At 38.6% G+C, this 17,030-nt stretch overlaps 1 protein-coding gene across 2 annotated transcripts in view; it reads right to left on the reverse strand.

The window, feature by feature from the left end:
- Nucleotides 1-17,030, reverse strand: part of SLC25A13 (solute carrier family 25 member 13) — a 99,926-nt gene that overhangs the window by 38,407 nt on the left and 44,489 nt on the right. For both annotated transcript variants that reach the window (XM_035545237.2, XM_050709315.1), the window contains exons 5-9: nucleotides 11,899-12,038; nucleotides 5,162-5,308; nucleotides 3,238-3,376; nucleotides 2,315-2,408; nucleotides 2,055-2,139 (exon numbers count right to left, since the gene is read on the reverse strand). In XM_035545237.2, the coding sequence (XP_035401130.1) occupies nucleotides 2,055-2,139; nucleotides 2,315-2,408; nucleotides 3,238-3,376; nucleotides 5,162-5,308; nucleotides 11,899-12,038 (605 nt within the window). The remainder of the gene's footprint in view (nucleotides 1-2,054; nucleotides 2,140-2,314; nucleotides 2,409-3,237; nucleotides 3,377-5,161; nucleotides 5,309-11,898; nucleotides 12,039-17,030) is intronic.

Genomic DNA, 17,030 nt, shown 5'->3' on the forward strand with positions numbered 1-17,030 from the left:
TTCTTTTCAATGCATCTCTAAGCATCATATAGTACAGCCTCTTCAGTTTGGGAAAATACAAGAAAGACTGATGCTACAAGAAATTATACAACTCTAAAATCAACGATCCAAATATGTATATAAAAGGGCACACATGTTACACCTTAGGTTATTAATTTTCTACAGCTAAAAGCAACTCCAGCTTGGAATTGTGGCCAAAAATAGGTGTGCCTATTACCTCTCAGACTGTCAAACTTGCATGTATGCAAACATTATTCATATACATTTGCTCAAGGACAATAAGGTTTCATAAAATACCTCTACAATTTCAGTTTTCTCACACTCCATGAGTATTAGATTTAACTGAATGAAAATGAATTTCAGAACTGCTCCAGATTTAGAATTGCTATCCAATGAGAGAAAATACATATATCGGTAAAAATTTATCAGAAAATATATCAGCATAACAAAAATTACCCAGGGTCCTTAGTTCTTCATATAGATTTTTTTTTCTGAAAAATAGATTATATATATAGATTTTTTTTTTCTAAAATGTATATAGATTTTATATATTATTATTTTTTTCTGAAAAAAAGTTTAGGTTTAAGCTAATACTCCAAAAAACAAGATGAAAGTATCAGTGTAGCTGAAAATCATTTCAGTTTGAGAATCAAGCAGATGACATTAAAAAGGAACTGGAATGGAAAATGAAAAGGTAGAGGCAGATACGGAGAAATGGTGAGATTTTAAGCAGGTTCATATGTCCTAGCCTCTTAAAATGGCATAAATTATATTGGCAAGGACAGTGGCCCCAAAGCAAAAATTGAAGATGTTGCTCCTTTCATAACTGCATTTTTGGCTACATTTTACTGCCACCTATTGTAACTTATGTTACTTGATATTCGGTCCAAGCTTTTAACTCCTTTAGGAGTCTTCTAGGAATAGACGGCCAGCTTTTGGGAGCCTACTCATTTGAATTCACCCCAGCAGAGTCAACATTTAGTCACTGCTCAAACAAACAGAAAACCACCATCCTAGATACTGTCTTGGAGTTGCGGTGGTGGTGTTCAAGTGTAGGGGAGGGAGGAGAAAAAGAAAGAGAAGCGAAAGAGACGCATGTGTACACACATACACACACAGGCTTGGCTTATGGCCTGGTAGCCCTAAAAATGTAGCCTGCATCAAATCATTGTGGTCAAACTGGCGTCTCTGCACAGACCCAGAGTAGGAAAACAAAACAAAACAAAAAAAAGTTAGTCTCACAAGACACAAAGTTAAGATTGCCTTAAAATAGACAGAGAGAAAGAGAAAAACAGAAACAGAGGCTTAGTTTTAAATCTATTTGTATAGTAACTTGTATCATGAAAAAATATAATATATGCTACAGTAACATAAAAACTAAAAAAACAGTAAGTTTGACATTTAAATCATTAAGTTTGACTTCTTTTTTCCTCTAACACAACAGAAGTTCATCTTCTGTTATACCATCAAGAGAAAACCAATATCCTTTAGTTTTTGTACATACAGAGAATATTATTGCTTATAGGGAAATTGTGATGGTAGACCAAACATAATTTCTCCTATTTTTATATTCAGCAGAGTATAAAGCAAAGCAGAGAATACTCTGACGCCTTGAACATGCGTGCATTTTCAGAACAAGGGCTGCCATTTAATAGGCTAGATGCTGAATTTACCGTCCATACTTAGAGCAGGAAGTCTTTCCTCATTAAAAAGAACAGAGAGCAACAGAATCATGAAACATAAACAACTTAATTAGGTATACACCTAATATTTACTAAATGGCTGGATAACACTCATACATCTTGTTTTATCTTTGCAAAGTAAATTACATTTAACCTGCCAAAATGCAACCCAAGAGAAAGGGGTACAGAGAAGAGATGGAGATGACAAGATGCAGGTTAAAAATAAATTCTAACAAGAAGATATTCCTCATAGATATTACAAAACACAAGAGAAAAGCAACTCAGCTTTATGACTACATAGAGAGGTAGGATATCTATTTATCTGACACTGGATACAGAACACAATACATAACAGCATCTTGCTGTTCTTACCTGCCTCTGGGCCTCAGCCAGGTTGTAGGGCAACGTCCCTTCCTCCAGAGGAGCAATTCTTTCTATGTCAGCTAATGTCATGCGCCTGAGGATATTAATTCAGTTTAGTGATTGCTTACAGATAGGTTTTGGATCACAAGGAGTTACCCGCACTTGACCATTACATTACACCATTCTGCTTCCCACCACCACCTCCCTCTCCTTCAGAGTATGAGAGAGGAGGAAAGAAAAAAGGGAAGGATAGATAATTCTTCACTTACCCCCGCGGCTCATATAAATCTGCTAACTGAAACAAGATGTCAACTTCCATGGGTGTAACCTGACCAAATTTCTGAGCTGCCAGAACAAACTCCTCTGCAACAGAACAGAAATACAGAAGAGAAAGAAAAACTAATCAAACCAGATACAAGTAATCCGAAGCACTTCAGAGTTACTTTATATTTTAGTGTTAAGCAGAAGATGCTGGCGTGGAGGGGAAGGGGGAGAGAGAAATAAAAGTGACCCACCACTAAAGTGTTCCTGCCGCTACATAAATGTATGTTTGAAATGGTATATCCATCATGCAGACAAGTACTACTCTCTGGTCTTAAAGCTTAGTGCTATCAGCAGGATTTAGGATATTTGACATACGGTATCAATCAGTTGTGGGTCAGAGGGAAAAAAAAAAAGGCAAAAAAAAATCAGGAGTCAAGAGATGTGGAACTTTTCATGCATAGTCAGGGTAGGCCACATTAATGAAACTTTGGCGTTGCACAGGGAATTCTCTATAAAAGTGGTTAGATATAGCAGATAACATCTTGTTCCAAGCTTGTAGATCAGCTTACTGTGCCGCCAATACAAGTTTATGGAATTCTTCAACTACCCTTGAAGGTCACTTTAATAGGCTGCCAATTTGGCAGGAGTCCTAGGAAGTTTTTTAAACTTTTAAATATCTATACATACTTTCCTCACCCTGCCCCCACTGCCAGTTTACCAGGACCTTTTTCTGATGGAAACAAATGAAAAACCTGGAAGGTGGACTGCAGCAGGAATGTACAAAACTACTGATGTACCAAGAAACAGGAACAAAGCAGGCTTTCTCCCCCTCCCATTGATTTAAAAGCATACAGATGAGGTCTTCCCCTCCACCCTGCCCCAGCCAAATGCCCAAGGAAACTTCCAGACTGCAAACATTTATACCAACCCTTAGTGACTTCCACATCTTTTCTATTTCCAGCCAGAGTACTGTAGATCTTTCTAATGAGCTCCATGTTGTTAAGGAGAGAATTAAATCCATTAAAATAGGAAAAGCTGACCTGATGGGAAGTGGTACCTCCAGCAGCCTAGAGTAGAGACAGTAAAAGAAAAAAAGAGAAGGGAGAGTGTTAAAAGAAAAATCTTGACATAAAGATTTTGAAACAAATTATTTTTATAAGAGTGACAGTAGCACAGAGTTGCTTTTTTAAAAAAATAATGCGAAATAAAGAAAACTATGAAAGATTCTTATGTTACTGAAACTAATCATGACCAGAATGTAAAACTCTCCCCACCCTACAAACCTAAACAAATACATATGCAGGATTATAACAACATAACCAGTAGTAATTTACAAAGTTCAAGTTTCAGTACTGTTTCAGTTGGAAATGTTTTATAAGTTGGCTTATTTCTAGTAATGAGGAAATCTACTTCTACATGTAAAGTATATTACTATACAGAAAATTTCAACAAAATCAAAACATATTCTGAAAAAGGTCAACTCAAACATTTAAATTCACAGGCATTTCAAGTTGTGGAAAACCAGCAGTAAGCTCTCAGGCTTATATCAGGCAATCAAACCAAATGGGAACAATGAGGTTCAAACAGTTATTTGTTCTAAAATGAATAATGAACCTAAGCCTTTATTGTGAAGTGGTGTTGGGCCTGCACACAGAAAAAAATATTGGGCCAATTCACTAATTTAAAGTATAAGATTGGTGATCTACAAAATTTCTGAAAACAATGCACAAGCTTGCCAAAATTTAATTGACCTTGAGGGAGAATCAAAAATCTCATCTGATATTTTCTGAGAGAGTGTATCACCCAGGAAAGCTGCTAACGAGACTGGGGAGAGAATAGAGAAAGAAGGTATCAGAAATCGTTGTCCATGAGTCTTCTGGCTATGCTTTTCACTGTATGCTTCTTCCAACATTCTGCATACAGTTTGCAGTTCTCATCACTTTACACATCTCCCTGGAATTCTCCATTACAAATCAAAGAAGAACAAATTTCTTTAAACCTGGAAATAGCCAGACTTCAGATTATTTGGAAAGAGCTGCTACAAATTTCCAAGATTAGAAACTGTGGTCAAAACCAAATGTACCTTTTTTTTTTCCCTCTTCATATTCATCTAAATATGAATAATATTTAATTTGGCCTATCATGCTGTAATAGAAGTTCTGCTTTGTGAGAAACACAGTTCACAAAAGACAAATCTCATATGTTCTGAAAGGCCATTCTTCCTGGAAAACTACAGAGACTTTCCTCATGAGATACGGCACAAAATTAATAAATTACTAAAAACTAAAATTATAGATTCTGCTTAATGGACAACAGAAATATAACAATAGGGTCTAGAAATCAGGAAAATGTCCACTAAATAATAAAATGCATTTCAAGCCAAAAAATGTGTACACTGATGTGTAATTACTATCAGTGAATGCACTTGGGTGGTGTTGCAGTTCATACACTCTCTCAGGTGTCTGGAAATTACCCTCCAAAGATTAGAACTGACATTACAAAGCAAGTCCTTTGAGGATGACTTCCTAAATAGGATGCAATAGTTTTGTGCATTTTTTCTTTGAGAAAAAAAAAAAAAGGAATGACCAGAAGTAGCCACAGAACTCCACATTTGTAGGTCATTACTAAGATCCACCTACTTGCTTTGTCTTTTGTCTCAGAAGTCCAGGAATGTTGAGGACACGTAATGTAATGAGGGTTAACCTTCCTATGTGTAGACTAATAACTGCTAAGCTTAAAAACATGCATTTGTAACGTGGACTAGGTGCCACAGAGTGGTCAAGTTACATAAAAAAAGGAATCTCAGCCTTGTATCCCATGTCTTTCCCAATGGTGCTACCAGAGCTACTCACAGCTACTAGACATTCTTCAACAAATGGCGTCAGCATATGTGGTCGGATGGTGACCATAATGTCCCTGAAGTCCATAGCTGTGACTCTTCCAGCCTGAGCATTGTCTCGCTGCACAAAAGCTTGTTTTGCATGTTCTAACTGTATCTCCTGAAAATATATGAAAAAACAAAACAAAACAAAAGGTTCAGAATTATTACCTTAACAGTTAGATTTATTTAATGCAATCCTATAGAATGTCTCATACTTAACAAAACGCAATTACATGTAACCCGATTTTAATTGATATTGTATGTATAATTTTCAGCCTTTTCCAACTGTTGCATATACGGCCTCCGTCACTGAGCTGAGCATCTACAACAGCAGCTACAATTTTTCTGCCCTGGGGGCAGTAGGTCATGCAATTAATTTAACTGAGAAATGAAGGGCATGTTGATACGCCACAAGTGGAAGCAATCTCCCATGCACAAACATTAAAGTGTTCCATGATGTGCATTATCCAGTTTATTGCATGTGTTGCTGCAGGTCAAAAAATATTCCATAAAATTCTTTGCTACCACTTGAATGAAGATAATGCAATGATCAGAGATTTCCACACAGACATCCACTAGTCCTGAAAGTATTCCCTCAAAAAGCATCCTCATTTAAAATATATTTATCTATAAAGGACAGCAGCAGTTTCATCTAAAACTCTCTGAATCATGACTGGTTAAAGATCACCTCTCAATATTTCAGCTGCAGTAACAGGCAGAGACCTATCACAAGTATCATCTGATACAACCACCTGATAAACTCAGTTTGTGATTCAAATGTAACACAGAGAAGATAAAAAGGCATTAAACCTCTCAAAAATTTGTGTCTTTTTCTACCGTGACCTCTTCCGTTTCTTCATAAATTACTGTTAGAATATTTTCTTATTTTTTAATTAAAAGAACAATTCTGCACAGATGGTAACTTGACAATATGTGTTGAAGTTTTATCTAGTTCTACAGATTTTCTTAAAGCAGAATTACATTTTGGTGACATAGTTTGACTTACCAATCAGTGTTTCTCTACTGACTGGAAGAAAACGAATCATTACCATCTCCTTCCTTCCAATTTCAAGGCTTAAAAATACTTCACTGGAAATAGAGTGCCTAGTCTGAATACATATTCGTAATCAATTACTCAGAAAACAGAATCACAGCAAAAGTATGCCAGTTATGCTATGCCAAGTCTTGCAGTGGACAACGACACTATCCTATTACTTTAATTCCATTTGCAAAAAAAATATGCCTTAAAAGTCACATTAATTCAAGACTCATGCTAGTCAGGAATCACAAGCATGATGTACTCTCAGTGAATATGATCTTCTGTAAGTTGCTATTTATCTCACAGCAATATTCACAGGGGCAGAGAGTGAATGGTGAAAGGCAAACTCAACAGGTGTAGGAGCAGGTCCGCAGAAGGCCTGCAGCCACCATCCATCCTTCCACTCACGCACCTCACGCTGCAGCCACCGGTGCATGCTGCCATTCAAACCATTTTTGCCTTTTCGTTTCAGTCTCTCAGCCTCTCTAATTTTAGTCTTAACTCCTAATTAAAACGCTATACCCTGAACTGAAAGGTATGATAAAAAGCACCTAATATATTAGGCAGAAGAAGGTAAAGGCGGGGGGAGAGGAAAGGCCCGATCAGTGTTTCAACAGGGCACTTCACTCCCAGAATTATTCAGAAATTTCTGCTTTTAATGAGAAATGCTTGTGAGGGTTATAATTTGCAGCATTACAATTTCAGTTCTGTCACGTTTCCTTTACATTACAGCCCCCTGTGTGGAGGTGTTACAATTGAGCAATCGGGCTGGATGTAGCCATGTAAGCTTCTGGTTCATTCCGATTGTGCCCGTAATTTCAACAGAATTTGGAAGCAAGCAACACTGGGAGGTTTACAGTGGGAGGAGCACGGGAACACAACAAAACTTGTCAGCTTGAGGCAGGCAGCTACTCAGGAGGCACACAGCTCTGAAGAGGAGTTAGGTATAACAACTCCTGTCTCCCTAAATGCTCACCTCGTAGCAGATGGAAACACAGGAGCAAATGAACAAAAATATGAACACATTAACAAAAACAATTGTCAGTAAGTGGCAGCATCACAGAAAAACCACCTATATTTAGCAGTAGAATAACATGGGAAACAGTGAATGTTGCTTTCTTCTCTCTCTCTCTCAATCCATTTGTTTTAACCACTGAAATTGCTGGCAGTCCTGTGGTGGCAGAAACCAGCACTTAAATGCAGTTAAAAAAAAAAAAAGGCAACCTGGAGGACCACTTGCAGAACATAAGTCCAGTTTGCTACCACCTCTGCACACCAGGTGTTGGTGGGACCCTGGCTGATAGCAGCGTCACAGCCACAGAAGCAAAGCAGTGCTCACGATCCAGAGACATATGTTAAGGGCATGTTTCTTGTCATCACTTGGCTAATTACAAAATGGCTGTTAGTACCACAATCAAGTACAAGCCAAACCACCCCATCTTTTCCTTGCTTACATGATTCCTTTCCATCGTCTTGGTACCCATGGAATTAACTAGAGAGAATTATCCCACTTGGTTAAACACATCGACAAGGCCTCAGTGCTGCCATTTGCCCATACTCTCGACAGCTAGTAAATAACTGCTTAGCTGTAAAAAGACAGCAAGTCAAAGCTCTGAATAGGGTGATCTCAGTCTTCTGGAGCTCCCTATTCGCACCTCCACCTGAGTTCAGAAATGAAGCGGTTTAAGCAGACTGCAAATAATGAAGACTCATCCCATCAAACAGAAGGAAGCACAAGGACCTTCTGTCACACGACATTCCCAAAATTCCCAAAACGACACAGTGATAGGGCATATGAGAACGTTCAGACATTATATGCAAAGGAGACTTAGCCTCAAAACCAAATTTCTCATATAAAATCTGTCACAAAACAAAACAGACAGATGTCACTTCTCTAATCACTGTACATTGCATAACAATGCAATAAACTCCTTAACATGTTTAGGTCCAAAGAAAGGCTATCTATTCCCTGAGTCTGAAAGTTAAGGCACCTCACAGCACGACTGTGTTTCAAAATGAGGCTCAGCAGCTACGAGCAATTTATCAGTGAAATCTGATAAGATGTTCATAACATGTCCTATGCCGTGTACATGCAGTAATATAAAAAATGTCACTTTAAAATGAACTGAAAAAAAAACAAAGCTGTAGTAGCATTTACAGACGCTATCTGATCTGCAGAAACATTTGTTTTACCTATTTCTGTCCAGTATTGCTTACTGAGACAAGTTACGTTTAAAAGGAATACAGTCCTCATTGCTTTGCAATACAAATTACACATGCTGAAAAGAACCTTCTCTGACTAGACTTTTTGTAAACATAGATATACTTCAGAAAATAAGCTTCTTCCTTGATGCTGCGAGCCCAAAATTCCCCAAGCTAGTAAAAAATGTTGTGAAAAATTAATTTGCACATCATGGCAGGCATGCTGGCACCAAAATGTTCATGAAATTATCTCCCATCTACAGATTTTACCTCAGCTTTCACTTACAGCTCATTATAAACTTCATTACTTTCCAGTTAGATAGAAACTTATGCTTGGGTTCCATCCCAATGGATCTACAAGTCATCATATGCCGCACAATCCTTTCTACCAGAGCAAAACCTGGGGTATCAATTATAAAGAGTACTACTTCATCAACTAATATGCTGGGCATGAATAAATCCCCAGATAACGTGGAAATGGATTTAGCAAGTCCACATATAAGCATATATTAAAATCCATTCTGCAGAATAGATTTCACATGCTGGGAAAGGGGCCAGCATCACGCTTCATGAAGCAGACTTGCCATTTAAGTGATAATAGAACATGACTATATCCAAACAGATATAGATGTGACTGATAATGTAGCAGAGACATCTGAGCTAATTTTAAGCTAGCGAAATGAGAAGCAGGGTAAAACAACACACCTTGAGCTCCGGGTTGATGCAGATAGACTGTTAAGCATACTTGAGCTAAGTAGTTTGGAGGCTATACTTTTGGACTTCTCTGTTACTGTAGACAAAAAAGGGGGTGGCTGGATATAAATATTCAGAATACCAAAAAAACTCTTCTTATTTAAAGCTAGAAGAGATCTGTCTTGTGCATAGATAAAATATACTAATGTTATTTTCCGCCTAGCTTCAGCTTTGCCAGAAGTGATGATTAGCCCAAATGCTGCAACAGATAATGAATATGTAACAACTTTATGTGGTATAATAGGAGCCAATATGAATGAATTTGGCTCTAGCTGGATTATTCTATTAGAAGTGGCAAATTACATTGTACTTACAAAGCAGTACCTGAAGCGCCTTACAGAACCATCTGGTCCATGTTAAGTGCAATATAAAGAGCATTCACACATCTGGAATGCAGAGAGGTAATCTGGTATCCACTGTGGTCTCCTGCTGTCTAAGGTCCAAGGTCTAGACATCAGAACAAGGAGACTGACTCATGCAAAGGCAGAATGTCAGAAGGAAAGGCTGAGTACCAAAGGTTACAGAACTTAAAGGAAGATTTCTATGCCTATGCTGAGAGTCATTTCTGTGCCCCAAATTCGTGATCTATAATATAATGCTGCAAAGCACGTCAGTAAGGAAACTCATGTTTCCAAGATTTACAGTTACAGAAAATAAGTAAATAGATGTACCCAATTACTGTGACTGACTGAGCATCCTAACAAACTGTACTGATAGCCGACAACTGTTGCAGCATCCTTAAAACAATTTGCTTGAAAGTTCCTGCTGTCCGTACCAATGCTGAGAGCAACTTTATTTGCAGCCTTAGAACTTTTCCTGAATGCATCTCACCCCTCTAGAGGACACTCACAATTGTTGATCTTATTCTCCATGTTTACGCTCATCCTCCCTCTTTCTGTCATATGCAGATCATGACTGAAAGAACTGTCTGGTTCATGAGAGGACCACTGATGTGTTCCAACACAACCTTTTACTCTGCACTGCTATATAGCTAAGATATGCTTTTGCAGTATAAAATGGTTTAAAAAAAAACACAAAACAACAACAAAAAAGACACAATAAAACCAAATACAATTCTCCCCAGAAAATTATCACATAGGAGGAAAGTCCTTTTAGTCAACAAAAGAGAATCACCCCTCCACTAGGATGAAAAAACCTAGTAGTTAGGACTTAAATCCAAAGCTAGACGACTCATGCCTTAGCTCCTGCTTTTCCTAATTCAAAGAAAGAACATGAAAGAACCCAAAAATACAAAAAAAAAGAACTCAAATCTTCCAAATACCCAGCCATGAGGCTACATGTTATTTTAAGCTGGTGGCTCTGAAACCCTTTTGTACGCGCGTGTGTGCATGCAAGTGGACACCTTCTTGTGGAAGGTGTCTCTGCCTGCAGCACAGAGGTTGGAATTAGATGATCTTTAGGATCCCTTCCAGCCCAAACCATTCTAGGATTCTACATGTCTTCTTTTCATTCTGTGTTTTTCTTCAGGCTTTCCTCTAATCTCTGAGCAGACAGATACATGAAGCAAACAGGACTGGTAGTCTGTTAAGCCTGTGATTGTAGTCCAACAAAATCAAGATACACATCCAGGGCTCATTCTGTATGGAAGGAGGTACTGGAACAACCAAGAACACATGTGGCCATAGGCCTTTTTTCTGATAAAGTAACATTTTGGTTCTTTCATCCAGAAGAGGTTCTAGCTCACCATTGTGTCACAAAATTGGTGCATATCTGAGCTACTTAGGAGTTGCAACAGTCAACACAAAACCTAAGGGAATAGAATTTAATCATGTGATACCTGACGTCCTCTTCATACAAAGTTAATTAGGCTCTGTTCTACAAAGTCAATTTGAAACATTTGTCTCAATAGCATTATCTTAATTATTCCTCATCAAAATGATACCACCCCCTACTGTGAACTAACATACTTGTGTAAACAAGAAAAAAAGAAACCTTGCAGTCTTCAAGCGGTTTCCCATTTTAAAACTCTCTAGTGTAAATACTAATACAGGCATTAAGTATTCAGACGGAATACAAATAAGAATCTCACATGTTCACCACTTCAAGGATCACTTTTCCTACTACAGAGTATTTTTAACAGTAGTGCTGAAATGCAGATAATCTGTTTATTTTTTTTATTAGCACAATATTTTGTTTTCTGTAACAAAGTACCCCGAAGTGTATATAGACAAGAATTCCTTGTAAAAGAAAGATAATATTTTATTCTCTATATACCAAAAGCAAAACTAAGTAGTATTTCCCTATTGTAAACACAAAAGTGATGAAAAGGAAAGAATTGTGTGGAAATGGCTTGCAGCAAAACATCATCTTATTGGATATTGGCACAGAATTAAATACCAATTTGGTAAACGTACTATTTACGGACAGAAATATTTCTTAATACTAGTCTGGGTTCAAAATGTTCAATACTGTTATTTAATATTCTTTGACTCATGCAATATAGGAAATTTTCAATAACTACCTGACTTTCTGCACACAGGTGCCAAAAACAAAAGAAAAATGAAGAAAAAAAAGAACCATCCAGAATCAGCAAATTTACCACTAGCTTATCCTATTTATCAACACTATCAAAGTTCAGCAGTCCAACTGTAAAAGTCCACACAGTCTTTCTCACAACTTTCCTACTAGTATGGTATTTTGCAAGTTTGCAAGTATCTTATTAATCTTGATAACCTGTACTGTATTATACCTACCAGTAAAAACTGGGTGAACTCCGCGTATGTTAGGTGTCTTTTTCTATCCTTTCCAAAATGCAGCTGTACGAACTCTGAATTCCAGTTAAATGGAATGTGCTGATGAATCGTGGTCTGGCCAAAAACTTGCTTAGCATCCTCTGGAAAGAAAAGAAAAATGTTAGTCTAATAATAAAATAAAATAACAACAGAGATGAGCATATATTTATATAAGCAAAACAAATACAGCGTATTCTAACAGGAAAGCAATATTGTTCATATAAATCAGTAACATACTGTAAAGCAAACCTAGCTTTTTTGTTAAACAAAATCATAATAAATGAAAAGTTTTGAACACCCTCACAAATATAATCTCTTGAATAATCTTACTTATGAAGTTCTATATTCGCAGCATTTGATTGGAAGAGACTCAACTAGGTATTTCAAGTTTAAAAACCAAGCGAGAAAGGATTAAAATTAAAAGACAATTTAAGAAAAGATGACTAAAGCTAACCAATTTTCAGCATAATCTTTTCAAACTGCTAACAATGAAAGTTTTGTGTCACTATAATTCAGGCTTTTGTATTATTCCAAGAGTTCTCCACATTCAAACAAATCAACTATAAAAATACCAGTATTTCAAGATCCACTTTTCTGTAGTTACCTTACAGGAACAGTCATATGTGAGGCAGGGGGTGGAGGGACATGGCAGACAGAATACAAACTTATCACCACCTCCAACATAAAGCAGACTTTACAGTCTCATTTTTGCTATGGTATGCAGGGCAAGCAAGTTTTATTAATCACACCTAAATGCAAGGTTCATAGCTTAGTTTAGATTAGTTTAGTTGTCCTAACTGGCCATCATTATGGGCTTGGCAGACGTTCCGATAGTACATGACATTTTTGGGAAATGAATACTATTTGAAACACACCAACTTGTATAATCAGTAATAAGGGCAATATGTTCCTGGAATTGGACTATACATATTTTAACTAACAGAAACAGGAACAAGACCTGAGGAAATACTTGTCTTTCAGACAGGTCTCTCATACGATGAAGCCCACTTCAGGGCAAGAGTAGTTGTTGTCTCAGCCAAAAATAAATGGCAAGCACATCTTCCAAAGAGAAGCTCAAAGCCAGAGGTTCCCAGCTGCCATATACCTCCCTCACGTCTGCACAAGCCTCCAGCAATGCCAGCCAGGAGCCAGTTGTCGTCTCCTGCTAGCTCCTGTGGGCACGGAGAGCTGTTCCCAGGAGCCACTCCCTACCCACAGGTAGGGCCAGGAGGTGGCTTCCTGCTCCCTTCACACTTCGCAGAAGATCAGGAACCCAAGGTCTCAGCTCCTGTCTGTCTCTGTGAGCCACGGAGCTGGAAGCCAGTTCCCAAGCGTGACCAGAGCCTGGAGGGAAGGAAAGCAGCACAGCTGTCTGTCTCCCGGCCTGCAGAAGAAGCTGCAAGCCACCTCTTTGGAGCAAGCCCCTACCGACAGGCAAGGCCTGGGAGCCATCTTCCTGCTCACCCCAGTGCCACAAGTGAAGTGGGAGCTGACACTTTGGGGCCATGAGGTCTCATCTCCTGCACAGATCGAGTTTTGGCTTCTAGTTCAGTCCATGCCAGATAGGCACAGTGCCTCTGCTGACCTGGGGAAACCCAGCCACGGTGAAATTCACACTGTCAGACAAAGAAGCAAGAAATAGTGACAGCCAGGATGGAACAGCCAGGAAGAGCCAGGAAGCTGTCAGGAAGTACCTAAGTCAATGAAGGACTAAGACATACAAAAAATGGTTGTGAGGTGGTGATAGAGGCAAGTGTCCTGCCTCACACAGACCCAAACTCACTGCAGCTGGTATTACCTGCAAGGACAGCTTGTTCTAAAGCAAGGGGGGAGGTCATAGTCTGGGATTTGTGGAGACAGTAGAGATGATATCGAAGACCTCTTCACATCTCAACAAAGTCAGTAGTTTCATCTTTAAAAATGCACCACCCACTGATCCCTAGGATCAGTTGTGAAAGAACAAGTTGGTTTTAACTTACAAACAGAAAAACTGACCCTAGTTAACCTCAAATTCTTAAAATTCAGATCTTCAGGCCCTAACGTCCTGTGAGAATTTTCTCCAAGCAACTTGAGACAGTGTCCCCAGGGCAGCATTGTTCATTCGTGTCTTCAAGCTCCATCACAACTGGCTTGGGTCTCGTCAGCCAGCATTCTCCAGAGGCAAAATTCTGCTCTCAAGGCAACTGGGAGGAAAAGTCAGTTCAGATTGACTGTCCCACTACCGAACGCCTGTTATTTAGGATGCTTCCTACTGACACAGCTTAGGGCAGAAGTCACATGTTGGAGATTATCCTCCTGATTTCTGCCAGACTTCCTCCCCCAGCCCTCAAAGAAAGAAACCTCCATGAAGAAGGCAGCCTGTTTTGTCCACAAACAAAAGGACTGGAAAACTGTCTCTTCCTGCTAGCAACCACTCCGCTTTTCCAGAGGAGCGAGGATATTCCCAGGACAACTACAGTACCTGTTTAGATGCCTGTCTCCCACACAGCATTCAGACGCTCATCAGTTTCCTTTGTCCCTCCCAACCCATCTCCCAGATTTACACAGAACAAGACACTGATTCTGTTTGGATGAGTTTAGAAACATTGACATTTACAAAAAACTAGGTTTGGTTGGACTCCAGACTTGTCTTTGTAAAAGAAAAAAAAAAGTGCTTCCTTACTTGATGTGAAATAAGAGATAGGAAAACCATAGTTAATATAAAAGCAGTCTCAAATTCCTTTTGATGACGCCAGGCTCCTCACAATCTTTAACTTGTTTACATATGAAAATTACAGTGTCCTGTGATTATGCCACTGTACTTTTATTTTGATTAGTTATCACACATGAGCTATGTTGCAAGTACAATGTGTCTTGCTCCCCCAACTTGCCTTGTAAAAACTCCTTGGTTGTGGCATACAAGAAAAATTACCAAGAAAATCAAAAACCAAAAAGTGGAAAAAAAAAAGCTAACTTCTGACAAAAGGAAAAAAAAAATCACCTCTTAATATTGGCACTACAAATAGGAAAAGGAACCTTCAGCAAGGGAACATAAAACCTGATCAAGCCTGCTAACCATCAGAAGACATCCAACTGTGTATTAGAACTCACTCCAAATTATTACTCACTTCTAAATATAATCTCCTAATCATCTAAGTACAGAATTAAAATAAAAAATGGACAATTTTAAATTGTAGTTTGGACCTCAAACCTGGAGCTGTGAAGTTCGACCAACTAGCTGAACTATACACCTTAAAACATAGGGTAGCAGAAATGTTTCTCAGTAGCCAGGTGTTTTTGTTTTTGTTTTTTTAAAGGAACATTTTTTAGAGTCACAGAATACTTTGTGATGGAGAGGACACCTGGACCTCATTTGGTCCAGCCTCCTGTCAAAAACAATCCAATCAGGTCAGGTTTCTCAGGACCATGTCCAGCTGAGGGTTGATTATCTCTAGGGATGGAGATGCTTTCAAACTATATATTTGCACAAGTACAAAAATGTTTCATAGCTAGAAAAAAAATCATGATCATCTACAAAACCCCCTTTTAGAAAATAGCTACAAAATTTTGGCAAAAAGGCTGTCAAAATGGGCTTTATTTTATACAGTTATATGTTGCACCTTTATGCAATTAATTTTTATTTTTTATTTATTTATTTTTTGCTTGGTATAGAAAACCTGTGCTAAAAACTTGAGCCTTGAGAAAAATGAGATTATCCTGATACCCGTAATAACAACTTCTGTAAAGAATACAGGCTACCTTCTGTAAAGAGGAAAGCAAAAGACAAATTTGAAAATACATGAACTATCGTAAGCTAACAAGAATTCCACACGTACCAATAAACTTTTTAAACCCTTATGGCAGTAGCTGCTTCTGTATTCATCACACTCAAGGGCCTGAAGAGGAACATATGAGCATTACAGCTACAACTTGGTTCCAACAAAGTAAGATTAATACAAAAGTGACAAACAGATCTTTTTTATACAGAGATGTGGATTTTTAAAAACCTGAATATGCAAACCCCCATCATTCTGCTCAGACAAAAGGTGGTATCTTTATAAAATCGTGTTTTGTTAAAGTTGCATACTTGTGATTGACCATTTGGAAACAGCTTCCTTTAAATGGTTTAAAAAAAGTTCAACGTTTTCAATTGCAAAGTCATTTAGATAAAATCTTACATGAAAGAAAAAATAAAAGAGGGAAGTCCAGCTGGTCAAATTAACCTATTCATGAGTAGCTGTTTCACCGTCATGACCCTACCACCTTGCTAACCAGCAAGTAAGACCTGACCTAAAGCCCAGTGGAGATGAGAACAGAATGACTTCCACAGGCTTTCTGCATCCCAGATTCTGCAACCTCTTCCCCCTGCCACAACTATGAGCACTTAGATCAGGGTCTGGGCAAAGAGCTGTGAGAAGCCCCGTATCTCAGGTCCTTGGTTTTTGCCTGAACTAGTCCATATGGACACTTTTGCCTGCCCACCTGCCTTGGTGATCCCAAACCTGCTGACTCTGACTGAGGCCTGTCCTTGAACCTGCCTCATCACCACTGGCTTGTCTGGTGATCGCTGGACTCTTGGCTGACCTTCGTCACTGTCACCAGACTTGCTCTGCTCTCCTTGTTTAGGCAGCATGGGACTGTGCCCCTCCTTGGTGAAGCCTCTGCCCGTGCCTACCTGTCCTCTCGTCACCTCTGCTGGCTGCAGGCTCACCCGCCTTGTGGAGCAGCCGCCCTCGCTGCTCCTGGCAACAAAAATAAAGTATGATGAACCTGTGCAAAAACGTGTATGTCTAGAGACAAGTACATATATATGTCAAAAACACTCAAGCAATAATATTTTGTATTATATTCTTTTACTGAAATTGTTTGATTTTGTCCAAGGGTTCTTTTTTGTCCTTTTTTTTTTTCTCCGTTTCCCTTTCCTATTTACTGTTGTGAACTTCAAATATGCAGTGCAGAGTTTATTTCCATCCTTCCATGGTCTGGCACTATGACTGTTCTATAATTATGCCTTTTTATTTTGGAAAACATATGCTCACATCACATCTGCTCAGCTAAGATGTGAACTGATGTTTTCCTTATGGGTAGTCTAAGTACTTGACTGAGTTGTCCGG

Source organism: Cygnus atratus, chromosome 2 (genome assembly GCF_013377495.2).
Source record: "Cygnus atratus isolate AKBS03 ecotype Queensland, Australia chromosome 2, CAtr_DNAZoo_HiC_assembly, whole genome shotgun sequence".
Lineage (NCBI taxonomy): Eukaryota > Metazoa > Chordata > Aves > Anseriformes > Anatidae > Cygnus > Cygnus atratus.